Source organism: Podarcis erhardii (assembly GCF_964252035.2).
Source record: "Podarcis erhardii genome assembly, chromosome: 14".
Classification (NCBI taxonomy): domain Eukaryota; kingdom Metazoa; phylum Chordata; class Lepidosauria; order Squamata; family Lacertidae; genus Podarcis; species Podarcis erhardii.
In genome coordinates, this window is record NC_138503.1 from 15,339,376 (window position 1) to 15,359,058 (window position 19,683).

The 19,683-nt window shown below is 39.4% G+C and overlaps 1 protein-coding gene across 2 annotated transcripts in view; it reads left to right on the forward strand.

Moving 5' to 3' along the window:
• Positions 1-19,683, forward strand: part of TRPM7 (transient receptor potential cation channel subfamily M member 7) — a 77,628-nt gene that overhangs the window by 39,529 nt on the left and 18,416 nt on the right. For both annotated transcript variants that reach the window (XM_081838623.1, XM_081838624.1), the window contains exons 10-25: positions 535-607; positions 1,986-2,086; positions 2,788-2,922; positions 4,457-4,510; positions 5,046-5,186; positions 6,627-6,761; positions 7,335-7,615; positions 8,216-8,444; positions 9,602-9,757; positions 9,850-9,993; positions 10,103-10,231; positions 10,904-11,188; positions 12,743-12,917; positions 13,702-13,828; positions 14,642-14,826; positions 18,522-18,654. In XM_081838623.1, coding sequence (XP_081694749.1) covers positions 535-607; positions 1,986-2,086; positions 2,788-2,922; positions 4,457-4,510; positions 5,046-5,186; positions 6,627-6,761; positions 7,335-7,615; positions 8,216-8,444; positions 9,602-9,757; positions 9,850-9,993; positions 10,103-10,231; positions 10,904-11,188; positions 12,743-12,917; positions 13,702-13,828; positions 14,642-14,826; positions 18,522-18,654 — 2,483 coding nt within the window. The remainder of the gene's footprint in view (positions 1-534; positions 608-1,985; positions 2,087-2,787; positions 2,923-4,456; positions 4,511-5,045; positions 5,187-6,626; positions 6,762-7,334; positions 7,616-8,215; positions 8,445-9,601; positions 9,758-9,849; positions 9,994-10,102; positions 10,232-10,903; positions 11,189-12,742; positions 12,918-13,701; positions 13,829-14,641; positions 14,827-18,521; positions 18,655-19,683) is intronic.

Genomic DNA, 19,683 nt, shown 5'->3' on the forward strand with positions numbered 1-19,683 from the left:
GATGGAGGGAATTGTTATATAAAAATTCAGACCTAACTGCAGGCTCATGCATATAAAGCTTTGGTTATATTTGAACCACTCCACTGCAAGATGAGTGCCGCAACTCATAGATGTCTTTGACTGGACTTAACCATGCAGGGGTCTTTTACCTTAAATGCTTGTCAATGTGTGTAAATTTTAATTATATTGATGTGTTGTGAGGCACATGCATTAACTTTTCTTTTAATTGGAATTTGCTAAGCTTTAAATGGTGGTCTTTGAATTACATGTGTAATAGTACTATATTAGTAGTACTATTCTGCAGTTGTTAACTGTAAAATAGTACTGCTGGTTATTAACTGCAGTTAATTATTCTGCAGTTTCCTTATATGGTTTTGGAATTCTGTATATACAACAGCAGATTATTTTAATGCATTTTCTTCAGTTTTGTTATGGTTTATGGCTAGACAAATGAACTGTTACAAATCAACCGTATGTAAAGGAACTATTATGAGATTGAAAACTGCCCCCCTCCCAATATAATTTTCAAAACAGATCACTGTGTTCCATATTGGATCTGATGAGCATCAAGATATTGATGTTGCAATCCTTACAGCGCTGCTAAAAGGTGAGTTTTTGACCTTAAAAGCATATCATAATTAAGCATGCACTGATTGTTTTTGGGGTGGGGACGATTGGCTTTCTGATTGGACTGATGGGAGTTGTAATCACTCAGCATCCTTGGAGCACCAGGTTGGCTACCACTGGTTTGCATAGTGTCATCTCATCCTACATAGCCATTTCAGTATAGCTTTGTGATAACTTCATAAAACTCTTCCAAAGTGAGTGCATTGCTTTCTGGATCTGAACAGGCAAACACTTTCTCCCCTTTTCACAGTACCATCCAAAATATTACTGGGGACATTGTTGTGGTTATTTATTATTATTATTATTTATTTGATTTATATACCACCATTTATCTGAAGATCTCAGGGCGGTGTGCAACATTAAGAACATATTTTAATGAAGCATAATAATAAAAAGACAATACAAACCATAATAATAGACAGCATGATAATAAAATAATCATAATAACAGTCCTGCCTCACACACACATTTAACAGGCCGTAGTTTATTTAATAGATCAAGGAATGTTTTTGCCTAGCACCTAAAGTCATGTAATGATGGCTGCCGGTGAGCCTCTCTGGGGAGAGTATTCCACAGTTGGGAAGCCACCACAGAAAAGGCCTGTTCTTGTGTTGCCACCTTCTGAATCTCTCGGGAAGAGGAGGACATAGAGAAAGGCCTTGGTTGACAAGCAGAGTCCAGGTCAGGTAGCATGGTGAGAGGTGGTTCTTAAAGTATTGAGGTCCTGAGCGATTTAAGGCTTTATGGGTCAACACCAGCACTTTGAATTGGGCCCAGAAACTGACTGGCAGCCAGTGCAGTTGGGCCAGGATCAGTGTTATATGCCCAAAACATCTTGTTCTGGTGAGCAGTCTGGCCACGGAATTTTGCACCAGCTGAAGTTTCCAAACTGTCTTCAGTGGCAGCCCCATGTATTTACTCATTGCAGTAATCCAACCTAGTGGATTTGGCCACAGAAGTTAGACTATTCCTGTTCAGATAGAGGCATCTCTGGCCACCAGCCAAAGTTGACAGAAGGCACTCCACACCACTGAGTGTTACTTCCTCCTTCTTAAGAGGGAGTGTAACTCCTTCAAGAACAGGCAATCCCCCCTCCATCCAGTCTAGGGAGCTACCTACTAACAATTGACATAAGCTTTCACAAATTCTGCCCATTTCAGCTCTGCTTTAGTAATAAGCCACAATCTGTAGCACTCTAAAAGAGGGCATATCTTTTTTCCAGCAGATATGTTCTATTTTACCATGAATTGTATCGGCTATGCATTATTTCCCTAGCATAAGGTAAGGCATGAAATCAGCTGAAAAAAAGAATTTTATGGTGAACGGGTTTGAATCTGTTTTCTGTGTTTGTTTTCTAGGCACAAATGCTTCTGCGTTTGACCAGCTTGTCCTAACACTTGCGTGGGACAGAGTTGACATTGCCAAAAATCATGTTTTTGTTTATGGACAGCAGTGGTTGGTATGTAGACATGGTTGTTCATGGTTGTTATTAATAAGATGTTGAATTATTGTTAAGGAATCGTCTGTCAAAACCATAATGCTCTGGTGTAGACAGAAAGCTTCCTGATCACCTAATCATACAGTCTCAGACACTCTTTGCCTTTCCCTCTCCTGTGCAAATTGCCCCCTTTCCCTGTTTGGAGCAAATTATATTTTGCAGACAACTGTACTTAGTGCGAAGATGAGTACTAAGAGCATAATGTGAACCAGCAAGGTGCTCAACAATCCCGTTGCAAGGTGATTGAGCAGGTGTGGTTGCCGTGCAACTTCAGACACTCTTGGATCTCACTAGTAATTTAGGCCCATTTCAATCTGGTTTCTGATCTGGATTTGGCACTAACACTGCTTTCGTTGGGGAGAAGAACAAGGAAGTGCAACCCTGTTAGCTCTTCTGGATTTCTCTGTGCTGTTTGTTATGATTAGTAGTGGTATCCATTTAAACTAAGTGGGGATCATGAGCATTTCACTGCAGATGCAACTTTCAGACTTCAGTTGGCACAAAATAAAGTTCCTTGCTGCAGAATTTGACTTCAATCTCTTAAGAGGTGTCCAGACGCATAAGGCACAAAACAACTTTCCAAAATATATAGTAGACTTTGGCATACTAGTTTTCTCATTTCTCATATTATTTCAATTTAAGGATTGTCTTTATTTCTTCAGGTTGGGTCTTTGGAACAAGCTATGTTAGATGCCCTTGTGATGGATAGAGTTGCCTTTGTGAAACTTCTTATTGAAAATGGAGTGAGCATGCACAAATTCCTTACAATTCCCAGACTGGAAGAACTTTACAACACTGTAAGTGGATGTTAATTCTTATTCTTATTATTGTTATTAATTACACCCATTAGTTACTTTTTTGCCATGTCAACAGAGTGATTTGCAGTATTTTAAAAGCAAGAAACCCCATATACACACATTAAAACCAACATTTTTTAAAAACTACAATGAAATATCCCACCTACATGAAAAGGTAATAGATAATTAAAAGCCAAGTGCCCAGTTAAAAAGGAATTGGTTTTGCCTGGCACCTAAAGATATTTAATGATGGCACCAGATGAGCCTTTCTGGGAAGAACATTCCGCAAGCAGGCAGCCACCTGTTTTCATGTTGCCACCCTCCAGATCTCCATGGAGAGGGCACACAAAGATGATGATCACAGGGTTCAAGTCGGTTCATATGTAGAATAAATATAGCAACAACAATTCTCTTTAAGATTCCCAAGTTGTATTTCTATTTCATTTATAATTTTCATATAAAAACATGCATTCAAAGTGAAATACTGTTTGAGATTGATTTGGGTAACAATTGAGGGAGGTGTTTAATGGAAGGTTGTCATTTTTATATCAGTAACGGTACAGACTTTTAGGTGTAAAACATGAGCCTTCATTCTGATTGTGCAAGCTTTTGGAGCACGCATTGAAGAAAATAATATTATTATCCTGCATTCAAGAGCTGATCTCAACCAGCTTATGATGATGGCATTGAATTTACCTGTGGAAATTGAAATGCCGATTGCATCTTTTGGATATAAATAAGTTTATAGGGAATTTTTAATTACATCCGCCTCTTGATGCTGTTGAAGCGTATGCTGCTGTTGCTAATTTTGCTGTCTGGTCTTTGACCACAATAAAGATTTATTGATTGCATCTTTTGGAAGGGCCAGATAGTTGACATTTCTTTCACAAGGCTAATAAGTGATAAAATCTAGCTCAAGAGAAATGAGTGTGTTTTGAAACAGCAGAGGACTGAGAAATTAGATTCAAGGGATGCTAGACAAATTAAGGAAGGGGCCAGTACTTGCAAACCCTCCTCACACTTTAGATGATTAGCCCCAAAATTATTGAGGAGAAAGGCTAGGAGGGAAATTACAGCTGCTGCTAAAGCTTTCCTCTGCCAGTTACTGCCTTATTTTGGGTTACGGATTAAACCCTTAGGGAAGGATGGACATCTCTTACTGACTCACAGGATTCTTCTAAGTGAAAATACAAAAAAGCTGTTAATTATCAAAAGATCAGTTTTTATTTTCATGTTTGCAGGGAAGCATAGACTTTATGCCTGGTGAAAGCTTTGGTTAGGTAGAGCTGTTCTAGAAGTATAGCAAATTAAATTGTTATAGTGCTTCTCCTGGTGTTTTTTTAAAACAGCAGTCAAATTATTTAGTCATGCAGAAGATAGTGCTTCTGTTATAATTTTAAAAAATACTGAGTTATGTAGAACCTGGATAATTGAAAAAACAACAACACAATTTTGCAATCTGTCATTCTACTACTTTGTTTTGTCACATGCCTCAGTGTATCTAAAAGTCTGCATTCTTCTCTTCTACATCAAGAAACAAGGCCCAACAAATCCAGCACTGCTTCATCTTGTTCGAGATGTCAAACAGGTAGGGCTCTTGCTAAAATACACAAACAAGAAACTACATTTTAATTCCCCTTCTCATATAGTCATTTTACTAATAACATTTTAAGCACTTACTGTGGTGTGTATAGTGGAGAACTTGCTTTCAGGTAATATAAGAATTTTAGAACGTCATTTGCAAAAAAATGCACTTTGCTTCATGTTCAAATGGATGCTTGTCCATAGCTACATATTGCTTCATGTCCTTTCTGTGTTTGAAGGAAACCAAGGACCTCATACACAGAAGGAGGAATGGCATGCATCTGAGCTGCTCCAGATACTCCAACCATAGTTTGGTGTTGCATCTAAATTGAGATGTGGAGTCACTTTGTTAGTCCATGTTGCCCACCTAGCAGTGAGCCTGCATTAGATGCCCAGGTGTCTTTTCCTGGGGGGTGCTTGGGACTGTACACAGAACCACTTTCATGCAAAACATCCCTCACTCTTTTTGCAGAATGACATCATGTGATACAGAGATTGCAGCATGTATTAATGCTAAGTTAATACTGTCTTGTCCCCAGGGAAACCTTCCTCCCGGATATAAACTCACTTTGATTGATGTGGGGCTTGTTGTGGAATATTTGATGGGAGGAACCTACAGATGCACCTACACACGAAAACGCTTCAGAGTGATATACAACAGTCTCAGTGGCAGCAATCGGGTATGTGGTTTCTTTTTTCTTTTTGAAATAATGCATAAAAGGTAGTACAGTGGTACCTCAGGTTACATACGCTTCAGGTTACAGACTAAGCTAACCCAGAAATAGTACCACGGGTTAAGAACTTTGTTTCAGGATGAGAACAGAAATCGTGCTCCGGCAGCATGGCTGCAGCGGGAGGCCCCATTAGCTAAAGTGGTGCTTCAGGTTAAGAACAGTTTCAGGTTAAGAACGGACCTCCGGAACAAATTAAGTACTTAACCCGAGGTACCACTGTATTTAACCTTTTTAAACAATTCAGTTAATGTAAAATAACAGCAGCTCATTTCTTAGACAGGTGTTTCTCCTAAGATCTCTAGAGTGTTTTGTGTACTTGGAACTGTACCTATGTATGCATGTTTGCATCTGTCTGTCTCGAGACATGGAGTGCACTGCCTGGGCCTGCAGGTGTACTAAAATGCATAGTAGTTGTCATGGATTGGTTAGACACAGGAATGATGGTAGGAACCAGCTTGAGAACCACCAAGGGAAGAAGGCTCAGAATATAGGGAGTGGGGTGGGACGACGATGAGTGGTCAGAGAGAGAAGACAGTGAAGAGAAGGTGTCGGAAGCTGAAGATGTAACAGGGCTTAGTGCACTAGGAGAGTCTGTGAAACAGAGAAGTCAGGAATCAGAGGCAGAAGCTGAAGCAGATGAGTGGAAGAAGGGAGGTCAAGAGGCAGAGATGAGTCACGCTTGCTAAGAGTCTTGGGTTTCTTCTCCTGCTGCGACAAGCTCCCCTCCCCCCATGACTCCTAGAACCAGGAGAGACATGAAATGGGAGGAGCCCTGGAGAGAAGGAGACATAGATGGCTGTGGGGCGGTAGGGACCTTTAGTCTTGGTAACTGATTTCATGGAATATGACCTACAGGGAATGAGCTGCTCTGCCTCTTAGGTCTGTCACTCAGCCAAGTCTGTGGAGATAATGTTTTTTTTCTAATAAAGAGTTAGCTCTGACTTTGAACTGTGCAATTTACTGGTCTGCTTTCTCTGTGACAGTATCAATAGTAATATACTGGACATGATCCAGCTGCACTTAAGTGCTTCGATTTTTGCTGGATTGTGCCCAAAGCATTTTGCATTATTATCTCAACAAATATTAAAATAATATTGCAAGCTGTGCCACTATTATTCCAACATTGTAGATGGGGACTGAGTCTGAGAGACCTTGAACTGCCCTAGAGGCTTCTAGGAAGCTTGTAATCGACATGAGAGTCAAACTGAGACTCTTCACAGCTTGTATTCTCACCACTATGCAAAAATAAGCTACTTTGTCTTGGCTATATACAAATATTTATGGTTTTGTCCTTCAGATAATGAGTTACTGTGTATCTAAATGATTTCACATAATTCAGGCACTGTACTACATTATAATCATGTTTTTCTGTTTCCCCACCACCAGCGGTCTGGGCGAAATGCTTCAGGCAGCACCCCTCAATTGCGTAAAAGCCACGAACCTTTTGGTAACAGGGTGGATAAGAAAGAGAAAATGCGGCATAATCACTTCATCAAAACTGCCCAGCCTTACAAACCAAAGGTATGAGGCACACAGCTGCCCTTGAAGGAGATGAAGTTGGAACAGGGATCTTGTTTTTGTGATGTGATCTTGGCATGTACGGAGGTGTATATAAATAGTGCATTGTACTGTACTTCTTGTAACAGCCTTTAAAGCACACATGCCATAATTGAAATTGGAGTTGCAGAAGTGATACAGATAATCACTATAATTGTAGCAATTCCTTTTCTGACACATGCAAATGATCTGAGAAATTTCGAAAGCTAAATGAAAGTTCCTTATCTCTGATTTTGTGGCCGTGGAACCTTGCTTGTATTTTCCTCTTTTGCTTCGGAGATGCTCACATAGCATTTCTTTGTAGCAAGGTTCTATCACAGGCTAAAATTATCTTATTTGTGGGTGGAGCTGCTAATTTACTTCGGTTATTTTGGTGCCTTTCTTTGAACAATTCTCACCTGAAATAATATCTTACTGGTGAGTTTTTAAGAAATATCTGATGTCTGAGTACCACATTTCACTGTTGTATTTTCTCTTTAAACCTTATAATTCTAGCTACCCTTGTAAAACCTTTAAATTACTACCTTTTTTTTAAAGGCCGATAATACTTCAGAAGAAGGAAAAAAGAAGCAAACCAAAGATGACATAGTAGATATTGATGATCCAGAAACGAGACGCTTTCCTTACCCTCTGAATGAGTTGTTACTGTGGGCAGTACTAATGAAGAGGCAAAAAATGGCTCTTTTTTTCTGGCAACATGGTGAAGAATCCATGGCGAAAGCCTTAGTGGCCTGCAAGCTATATCGTTCAATGGCCCATGAATCAAAACAAAGTGACCTTGTTGACGATACCTCGGAAGAACTGAAACAGTATTCAAAGTAAACATTCTACTTTGTTAAAATCCTTAAGACAAATTTCAGCTTCTTGTTTCATAGTAGTTGCTAGAAGCTAATGCTGAAGATGCAGAAATCAAAGAATGTCAGGTTGGGCTTTTGTAGATGATGGAGTTTAACCACAGTGCCATATGCATTTTTTCCTGTTCATTCCCCATAGCTGTTATCCACTTGCCCTTTTTGTCTGTTCTGGCTGGTTAATTACAATCTCGTACTAGCTTTTCTAAAATTGCAAATCCTTTTTAAAAGCCTGAATTATTTTTGTTCTGGTTAGATGTCACTTCCTGAAATCCAGCAATAGATAACTGGTCCAGGGAAATCTTGGGTATAGATGCAGAAGGTTGCATCAGGTACACCTTTTAGCTCACTCAGAGTAACAGGGAAGTGCTGAGATGAAACCAATTTTCTTTTTGGCCATACAGAGTTGTATCCACGGGTGTCTCTCTTACAACAATACTAAGCAGGTGCTTCCATTCAGTTCAGGAAGTTCAGTGTTTGAAGTCCAGTATGGGTGAAAGAATTGGCATCTTTAATATGTTTGTGCATCTTTAACCTTGTATGTCTTGTGATTTTTGCCCCCCACAGTGAGTTTGGGCAGCTGGCAGTTGAGCTATTAGAACAGTCATTCCGACAAGATGAAACTATGGCTATGAAGTTGCTAACTTACGAGCTAAAAAACTGGAGTAATGCCACCTGCCTTAAACTAGCAGTGTCTTCACGGCTTCGCCCTTTCGTAGCTCATACTTGTACACAAATGTTGTTGTCTGATATGTGGATGGGAAGGCTGAACATGAGGAAGAATTCATGGTACAAGGTAACTATAGATAATACCTTCCTTGGAATCCATTTTTGCTGTTATTTTAGTAATACTTAAGTGAAAGGGATATGTTGAAAGCATAGTCATGCAAAGTTTTCTTCACTGTAATCTTTATGTAGGCTAAGCAAAACAGCTTTTTAACATAATCAAAGTGAGAGGTGATACTGGAATGAACAATAACTTTTTTTTGATGCTTTATTATCTTTTTAAAAAAGGTACAGAAATGTAGAAGGCAGAAACCAGGCAAGTAGCCCTTAACCAGAGGTGGATACTTAGATCATCATGAGAACTAATCTACTACTAAAAATGTAGTGGTGAAACATTAACAGACTGAAACCCCCTTGTAAAATTGAAATGTCATTATGCTTTCTACGGGTAGTAAAGTAAAATTTGATGTAGAAACTTCATATTTATATTTTAGCAGCTGAAGCTGAGCAAGTGAGAAGGCTTAACAGAATTCAGACAAATCAGCAGGATGTGAGTGGGTGTAAGTTTTCAGAATGGCATATGTCAAGTAAGCCATATAGTCTGAATTAACAATAAGAGGTGTGTTTCTCTTTGTATACTGCACTGAAAATTTGCCCCACTACGTTAGAATATAATAAGAAAATGATTATGTAAAAGTACAGTGTTGATACAGACCATCCTCAAGCATCATTTTAAAGTATGATGTGCTGTTGTCTGTCTTGTGTTCCAAGTTGTCATCTCTAACTTGCTTTGCTAGTCAACTAAGAGTAACACTCATTTTATGAAGGTGGGTGGGTGGGTGGGTGGGTGTGCTTCAGAATCTATGATTCTTCAATGGCATCAGGGAGATATGCCTTCTGCAGCCTCTACATAGTCTAATACTGATAAAAGCATTAGGATGAGGGGTAGAAATCTATTTGAGCACATTTTGTCTAACAACTTTTTAGAAATTGCAGATATTTTCCCCTCAAGAATATTATGGAATGTTCTATGTGTATCTGTAGTAGTTAATTTTTTAAAAAACCTAATCATTCTTCTACATCTTTTACTTGCTACCTGACAGATTTTGCTGAAATGTGGGAGAGGGGGGAAGAGGGGACTTCAGTGTGCTGGATAGTTCTGGTTTTTTTATTATGAGAAAAACGGGAAGTATTTTGTCTTAATAACTTGATGTTCACATCTTACAGGTAATATTGAGCATCTTACTTCCCCCTACCATACTAATGCTAGAATACAAAACCAAGGCAGAAATGTCCCATATTCCACAGTCTCAAGATGCACATCAAATGACTATGGAAGACAGTGAAAACAACTTTCAAAACATAGCGGAAGAGATACCAATGGTAATTCTACACACAAACACTAACACGTTTTTAACAACGAAGACTAACTTTACTCTCATACATGATTTTAAAATGTGTTATTTTAATGTTAGGAAGTGTTTAAAGAAGTAAGGGTCTTGGACAGTACAGAAGGAAAGCATGACATGGAGGCAACAGTAAAACCCAAGAGGCTTCCCATTACGCGAAAGTTTTATGCCTTCTATCATGCACCAATAGTGAAATTCTGGTTTAACACGGTGAGTTTTTTGTTTCTATGTTTTGTTTTGGAAAAAGAACTCTTTTTTTTTTATAAAAAAAACCACCTACTTTTCTTAATATTTATTTTCAACATTTTACTTTTTATAGTTGGCCTACTTAGGATTTCTGATGCTTTATACCTTTGTGATTCTTGTGAAAATGGAAGAGCTGCCCTCAATTCAAGAATGGATTGTCATTGCATATATTTTCACGTTGGCTGTTGAGAAGATTCGTGAGGTATATTTGCATTTGTAATGTGCTCTTTAATGCAGAAGAGGATTTAAATATACTTTCAAGAGTCAGCATAAATACGCTGTGCAAAACTTGTTGCCCTCCAGATGTTCTTGGCCTACAACTCCCAGGATCCCTAGCTAGCAGGACCAGTGGTCAGGGATGATGGGAATTGTAGTCTCAAAACATCTGGAGGGCTGATGTTGAGGAAGCCTGTGGTAGGGTATTGATGCAGTACTCGTTTTCTGCAAGTCATATGTTGTAAATTGGGGGCTTGCCACACGCTCTTTCCTCTTCCATTTTGTTGGATTCAAATTCCTTTCTCTTGTTTATTAGCTTTTAGCATGATGAATGCAAGCCAGAGTCCCTCATTACTGTAGTTCAGGCATAGGCAAACTCTGGCCTGTCAGATGTTTGGGACTACAATTCCCATCATCCCTGACCACTGGGTCCTGTTAGCTAGGAATGATGGGAATTGTAGTCCCAAACATCTGGAGGGCTGGAGTTTGCCTATGCCTCCTGTAGTTCATGGAACCACTTCCTACCATGGCTCCAGTCTTTGATTTACATTAAACTTGTTTTGTATCGATGTATGTACATAACTGCTACCTGCCTTTTAGTGCCTTTTGATGTAAGACAAAATGAACTGTGCCCAATTTCTCATTATTTTTACAACAGATCTTTATGTCAGAGGCGGGCAAGATCAGTCAAAAGACTAAAGTGTGGTTTAATGATTACTTCAATGTCAGTGATACTGTAGCCATTATCACATTCTTCATTGGTTTTGGACTAAGATTTGGAGCACAGGGAAACTTCAGTGAAGATACTTACAATTCAAATTACGTTTTCGTTGCTGGAAGGCTAACTTACTGCCTGAATATAATCTTTTGGTATGTGAGATTACTGGATTTTTTGGCTGTAAACCAACATGCTGGACCTTACGTCATGATGATTGGGAAAATGGTAAGCTTTTTTCCTACCAAAATTAAAATTGTGGTGTGTGGGATGATGATGATGATGATGATTATTATTTATATTCCACCCAATACTCAGAGGTCTCAGGGTGGCTCACAGAATAAAATCAAAATATAAAACCACAAAATACATAATCAGAATAAAAACAACAACCCAATAAACCCCCTCTCCCCCAAAAACCCACATTTTAAAAGGGCATAGGATATCAATTAGTTCAACCAAAGGCCTGCTTAAAAAGGAATGTTTTTGCCTAGCACCTAAAGGTATATAATGAAGGTGCTAGGCGAACTTCCCTGGGGAAAGCATTCCATAGATGGGGAGCCACTGCAGATAAGGCCCTGTTCTCATGTTGCCACCCTCCAGACCTCTCGAGGAGGAGGCACACAAAGAAGGGCCTCACAAGATGATCTCAGGGTCCAGGTAGGTTCATATGGGAAGAGGTGGTCCTTGAGATATATTTTATTTGCAAACATTTCAGAAGTGTTGTATTTTACAGTCATGTGAAACAGGTATTCTACCAATGAAGATGGACAGCTGTGTATTGGTTTGCTGTATGTGTAGAAGGAGGACAAGTGGAGAAAAACAAGAAGCCACAATGTTGGCATGTGGAGTATTTCACACCATATGATCAGTTTGAAATATTGTAGCAGGAAGTTCCACAAGTTCCCCAGTACTCCACTGCTGTAGGCACTCAGACATTTACACAAAAGTTTCTCTAAGTTTATTGGGAACTTAGCAGTTGAACACTGAAGTCACAGATACATGCTGCTGTTTCAAAGACTGGCCTGTCCCTAGGTGCTTGTTAAAAGGGGGAAATTAGCTGTGCCTCAGAGAAGAGCAGGGATATTGCAGATGCATGCATCCGATTGGCTCAGATTGAAATGCATGCATCTGATTGGGGTGGAATGCTCTTCACAGTCTTGCCCTAATTCTTATGGAAGTTACAGTGCATTTCTGAGGAAATCAGAAGGGAAATAAAGTCAAAATGGAAGTTCAGAGTGGCCACTTGTCCTCCCTAAGCCACTCTTCTTGGAATTATATTATATTATATTATATTATATTATATTATATTATATTATATTATATTATATTATATTATATTATATTATTTAATTTAATTTAAAAGTTACCCCTTGGGATGGGTGGAATGTAGAGATTATTGTGATTGGCTGTGCTGAAAAATACTTGAGGTTCCCAACCCCTATGGTTGTAATTCATGGGCAGTCATTTAATTTTATCCTGATTCTAATTTTTAAGCTGTATTTTAATCAGTTGTTTGATAGTGCTTTAATGTTTTTGATATTTGATGTTAGGCCACCCTGAGCCTGTTATTGGCCTGGGAGGGCAGGGTATAAATAAAAATTTACTTACTTACTGTCCAAAGGTGATTGACCAGTGGAGATGGACAAAAACATGTCCAGAGTGCTTCTAAATGTGTTGAATATGAATGTCAACAACAAAGAAGGGGTTGGGCTGTAGTTTGGAGGGCTTAAGTGAGGGCTCTCCACTGTTTTAACTGTCTCTTAACTCTGTTTTAAACAGGTGGCCAACATGTTTTACATTGTAGTAATTATGGCACTTGTGCTGCTTAGTTTTGGAGTCCCTAGAAAGGCAATACTTTATCCTAATGAAAAACCATCCTGGGTTTTAGCAAGAGATATTGTCTTTCGGCCCTATTGGATGATCTTTGGTGAAGTTTATGCCTATGAAATTGATGGTAAGATATTTTTATTCCTTCTATTTATTAGCAGGTGAGGGGAAATTTTTCTTGTGTCTAAAGAGCACAGAGATGGGAGGGCTAATCTACAATCTATATTTCATTCATAATGATTGTATTGCTTTATTGATATATTTTTTAAAGTTTTTGGAGTTCAGCTGTGTTTTATCTAGATTGTTGTATTGTATGCCCCACAGAGTGTGATGAAGTGTTTCATAAACCTTTCTAAATAAATAAAAATGAAAGGATTATTCTAATGTATGTAATATTAAGGTATTATTTTAAACCAGGGAAAAAAAAACCTAAAATAAAAAACATGTTTAAACAAATTTAAAATCTCTTTTGATTTTTAAAATTTAATTTTTCATCTACAGTGATGCATGTATTTGTTCAGAATATGAAAACAAAATTATTTTGGTAAACATGATTATATTATGGAAAAGTGGGATATACATTTAATAAATATGGAGGAATTTTATTTTATTGAAAAGCTTTATTTCTTTTTCATTTTGAAGGGCATGAACTGAAAGACAGTTCTTAACTGATTTAAATAAACTTTCCAGTTGCTGAGGTTGGAAGTTTGGGTATTTAACACCCACAGACCTGTTTTATTCATAAATTTTCTGTTTAGGGCTAAGCTGTGCAGCGGCTTCTGCTACTTGTGTGTTGAAAAAGTATAGGTGATAATATTTTGTTGATGCGCTATAAAGAGCTTTGCTTCTAAGTAACAAGTAAACTGCTAAATCTTGTCAAAAATTTCTTTTTCTTTTCTTAATCTGCAAAGTATGTGCAAATGATTCCCAAACAAACATACCATGTGTTACTGGAGCATGGCTGACACCCTTCCTTCAGGCCGTCTACCTTTTCGTGCAGTACATTATTATGGTCAATCTTCTCATCGCCTTTTTCAAGTATGTTTTTCACATTTTAAGTTGATATTAAATCAGTGCTTTAAAAAGTAGCTTGGTGATTATACGGCCATGGGGTACTCACTGCATGCATCTTCATCACCAGAGGACCAAATAGGCTCTGTAGCTAGGAGTACCTTTTACCAGCTTTGTCCAGTTTGCCAGCTATGGCCATTCCTGTACAGCGATAACTGACTACCATAGTACATACATTGGTAACCTCAAGGTTGGATTACAGCAATATGCTCTTTGTGGCTGGGGGCACATGACCAATAACATGTGACACCATCATTAAAACATACACACCAGCTGCCCTTCTATGATTAAGCCTTGTTGAAGGTCCTTGTATTAATTTACAAAGCCCTGAACAACTTTGGTCTACGGTACCATAGGGACAATAGCTGAGATCATTTGCAAGAGTGTCAGAAGAATATGTATTGTTCTGCCAGCAGAAATTTAGCAGGTGCCTCTTTTTTGAACCTTTAAATGCCTGTTGAAATTTTTTTCTCTGCTGAAAGTCTTATGCAGGAAATAAAGAAAACATACTCCCGTACTAGTTAGTTGATGGTCTCTGATTTTTTTAAGAATCCATGTTTTTATTAAATATATATATATATTATAGTAAACTGCTTATTTTATGACATAGTGGTGTATTTTTTAATAAATAAAATAAATGTGATAGAAGTTATGCTGTTTGTTTTGTTTGTACTCTCTTTTAATATTTGTACAGAGCAGAATGTAAGATCATTGTTGCTAGTTTCTAAGATGATCAAACTAAAATGTTTGCCTTCTTTATTCTCTTCTCTTTTTGTTTAGCAATGTATATTTACAGGTGAAAGCAATTTCCAACATTGTATGGAAATACCAGCGTTATCATTTTGTTATGGCATATCACGAGAAGCCGATCCTGCCCCCTCCTCTTATTATTCTTAGTCATATGGCTTCCCTATTCTGCTGTGTATGCAAGCAGAGAAAGACAGACAAAACTTCTGATGGGCCAAGTAAGAACAAACAAAAATATGCAACATTGGGTTGTTCTTTGCATTATGTGAAATCCAGGGATTGATAGGAGCCTGGTTTATGTGTAGGGCTTATGCAAAACCCCCACCCCTCAGTTTACTGTCCCATTAGTGGATGGCAAAGTGGGAGTGGAGGCTCAACAATTTGGCTGTGGGTGTGTGGACAGAACATTTTGCCTTGTTTTCAGGATTGGGGCGAACAGGATGCTGCTTAAGAGAATTTAGGGTGACAGCACATTTTTTTATCTCTGCCCAACCACTGCTACAAAAATGCTTTCATTATACAGTGGTACCTCGGGTTACAGACGCTTCAGGTTACATACACTTCAGGTTACAGACTCCGCTAACCCAGAAATAGTGCTTCAGGTTAAGAACTTTGCTTCAGGATGAGAACAGAAATTGTGCTCCGGCGGCGCAGCGGCAGCAGGAGGCCCCATGAGCTAAAGTGGTGCTTCAGGTTAAGAACAGTTTCAGGTTAAGAACAGACCTTCAGAACGAATTAAGTACTTAACCCGAGGTACCACTGTAAGTGGAATTCTTAAAAAGCTGAACAAGGACTTGTTCTCACCATCACTGCGGACCTCTTTGATAGTTGGGAAGGACCTTGCGCATCCATATCAATCGCCTGACAATACCAAAACAAAACCAGCTGCCCCTACAGAGGAAGATCTTTTGCATTTCAACTTTCAATCCAAGCCAGCATTGCGAAGGGACACTTGCACTTATGGCAAGACCTTCTTGTGGGTTTGCTGTAAGTGCAGATCCCAGCACTGTGCAAGTTCCTGATGGGCAACTCTGTAGTGCAGCAGATTTCCGCAGAGTTGCTGACAGCACCAGTCTGCTTATTAGCACCAACATCAAAGCTCCCTTGCCAAGAACTATCAGGAACAATTTAAAGATTCCCCATTGTTTCCTGGTAGCTGCTTTCCCACTTGTCAGACACCTGATATCACATCGGGACTTGGGCCAGACCACCTGTGGGCAGAGGATCCCAAGCCTGATTAAGAGCTTCTTTTGTGAGCAAGTAATAGATATGTGGGGAAGGGGGTTTGAAAGTCGTACCTTGGTTTCCAAACTAAATCTGTTCTGGAAGTCCATTCTAAAACCAAAGCGTTCTAAAACCAAGGTGCACTTTCCAATAGAAAGTAATGCAAAATGGATTAATCCGTTCCAGACTTTTAAAAAGAACCCTTAAAACAGCAATTTAACATGAATTTTACTATCTAACAAGACCATTTCTGGGTTAGGGTTCATTTTAGGATTGGGTTAGTGTTAGGGTAAGGATTAGAATTAGGGTTAAGGTCAGTGTTGTTTTATGTTTTCTTGTGATTTTGATTCATTTGCGGGCGGTTTGCTTTTTTCAATTTGTTGTGTTGCTGCCTTTTCATGAGTTTTTCAAGTTTGCTGGCTGCTCAGCTGGAGAGGTTCAGGCTCCGTCACACTTTTCCATTGAGGGGTGCGTGCCTGCGTTCACCTCGAATAGAGAAGTTTAAAGGAGCATCGTGTGGCAATGCGGAGACAGCCCTCCCAGCAACTATTCTGCCTGGCTGCCTTCGGGTGGTGCAGGGGCTCTGATGCTGAGGTGGGGGCTCCAGCCACGAACCCCTCAATGGAAAGTGTGACAGAGCCTGCACCTCCCCAGCTGAGCAGCCCGATCCAGCTCCTACTCCCGTGCAAGCAGGAACGGGGGCAGGGATCTCTCAGCTGGGAAGGGAGGCTTCACGCTCCCCAGCTGAGCCGCCATGAGAGATACCCACTCCTGCTTGCACCATTGAGGGGTTTGTGCTGGGAAGGGAGGCTTCACGCTGCCCAGCTGAGCTGCCTCAATTCAGCTCCTACTCCCATGCAAGCAGGAGCAGGGACACTCAAAACGGAAGTGTGGCCCTGAAAAAGGAAGTGTAACACTCAAAACGGAACAGTTTGGATTCTGAAAAAAGTTCACAAACCGGAACACCTACTTCCGGGTTTGCGGCGTTCGATTTCCAAGTTGTTCATTAACTAAGCTGTTCAAAAACCGAGGTACCACTGTACTTTAAAAGTATATGAATAGATGTGTTAGTAACCCAACAAACAACCATTTTTGGAGGTGCATTATATTCTAGTGTACCTAATTTGGGGAAAGGGAAAAAACCCCAGATACAGTGGTACCTTGGGTTACAGACACCTTGGGTTACAGACACTTCAGGTTACAGACGCCGCTAACCTGGAAGTAGTACCTCAGGTTGAGAACTTTACCTCAGGATGAGAACGGAAATTGCGGCACAGTGGCAGCGGGAGGCCCCATTAACTAAAGTGGTACCTCAGGTTAAGAACAGACCTCCAGAACGAATTATGTTCTTTTTTTTTTTTAATAATAATTTTTATTAAATTTTTAAACAATAAACAACAACATACATAAAAACATGTTCTTTTTCATTAACCACATTTCATTCTCATCTTTGGACTTCCTCACATCTCTGGTTCCTGCACTCTAAACACATAAATTTTTCTAGCAAATTATTTACTTAGTTCAATTTATATTATATAATTGTCCAATATTGAATCTCAAATTTTAGAGTTTAAATAACTCTTATTCTTTAAAAGTTAATTCTAGGATATTTTTTATCCAAAATTTGTCTTATCTTTCAATTACATTTAAATTTATACTCCTTGTTACTAATTTATTGGAGCCATATTGTTACGAATCTTACATCTTTCTTAACATTCGTACAATTTACAATATTTTTGTAAATAGTCCTTAAATTTCTTCCACTCCTCCTCCACCAGTTCCTCTCCGAGGTCTCGGATTCTGCCCGTCATTTCTGCCAGTTCCATATAGTCCATCAGTTGCATCTGCCATTCTTCCAGTGTGGGCAAATCTTGGGTTTTCCAGCCTTTAGCGATGAGTATCCTTGCTGCTGTTGTGGCATACATAAAAAAAGTTCGGTCCTTCTTTTGCACACTCTGGCCGACAATGCCCAAAAGGAAGGCCTCTGGTTTCTTAGGGAAGGTATACTTAAATACCTTTTTCAGCTCATTATATATCATTTCCCAGAAGGTCTTCACTCTAGGACAGGACCACCAGAGGTGAAAGAATGTTCCTTCAGCTTCTTTACACTTCCAACATTTGTTATCAGACAAATGGTATATCTTTGCAAGCTTGACTGGGGTCATGTACCACCTGTATATCATTTTCATAATATTTTCTTTCAAGGCATTACATGCCGTAAACTTCATACCGGTGGTCCATAACTTTTCCCAGTCAGCAAACATAATGTTATGCCCTATGTCCTGTGCCCATTTTATCATAGCTGTTTTAACCGTTTCATCCTGTGTATTCCATTTTAGCAGCAAGTTATACATTCTTGAAAGTGTCTTAGAGCTGGATACTAACAGTTCTATTTCTAACTTTGATTTTTCCACCTGGAATCCTTTCTTTTTATCCAACTTAAAAACTTCTTTAATCTGAGCATAATGTAACCAATCTCACACTTTATCTTTTATTTTCTCCATACTCTGCAGCAGAACAAGTTATGTTCTTAACCAGAGGTACCACTGTATACTTAAATCCAACACTCATGATGTGAGGTCCTTGGCTAAGGGAATACTCATTTCCTTGATTTTTCAATGTTTTTACTTCTTTTCTGCAGTGGTTCATTAGCAAGCTTCTGAAATGGATTGTTTCTTTCATTCTCTAGAACTGTTTCTAACAGAAGAAGATCAAAAGAAGCTTCATGATTTTGAAGAGTTGTGTGTTGAGATGTATTTCAATGAAAAAGATGATAAATTCCATTCTGGAAGTGAAGAGAGAATTAGAGTTACTTCTGAACGGTATGAAATAATAAGGAATGACCGTTTCAACCTTGTTCTTTTCAGTTTTTCCAGGAATGATTGGAACAGCTAATTGAATAGCACATTTTCAGTTACTTTAAAATCAAACTCCGATTTACATTTATCATAGCAGATGTTGACCAACAGCAGCCTGTTTTAACATGTGGAGCTTTGATTGGCAGGGTCAATTATAAAATTTTCTAATTGCAGACCAGTAGCCATTTTAGTCTGTTTGCCTCAAAAGCAACACAGAGGCCACATTTGAACACAAGCTTTCATGGACTAGAGCATACATCATCAGGCACATGAAGCATTATCCTCATTTAGCAGATCTCTGTTGCATACTTACAGTAATCTCCCTGGTCTGGTTCACAGGTCGCTCTAAGCCAAACCATGGGTTGGTACAGAATGCATGAGCTCAGGGAGAGGAAATCACTTCGCTCTTCCCTGGTCATTCTGCTGCTGAGCCAACCCATAGTCTGGCTTAGTATGTTGTCGGGACGTGGGCTTGTCGTTTAACTATTCTGGGCAAACTACTGGGCAAACCTTGCTGATTATACAAATTGTCTTCAAGACTGATTCAGTGATCTGATCATGCCTGATGCAGGGACACAACACAATTTCTTGGTGGGAGTTGATTTGGAAGGATGTAAGGATGGGACGCGGGTGGCACTGTGGGTTAAATCACAGAGCCTAGGACTTGCCGATCAGAAGGTCGGCAGTTCGAATCCCTGCGATGGGGTGAGCTCCCGTTCCTCGGTCCCTGCTCCTGCCAACCTAGCAGTTCGAAAGCACATCAAAGTGCAAGTAGATAAATAGGTATCGCTCCAGCGGGAAGGTAAACAGCATTTCTGTGTACTGCTCTGGTTCGCCAGAAGTGGCTTAGTCATTCTGGCCACATGACCCGGAAGCTGTACGCCGGCTCCCTCGGCCAGTAAAGCGAGATGAGCGCCGCAACCCCAGAGTCAGCCATGACTGGACCTAATGGTCAGGGGTCCCTTTACCTTTACTTTAAGACCAGAGCAGAAG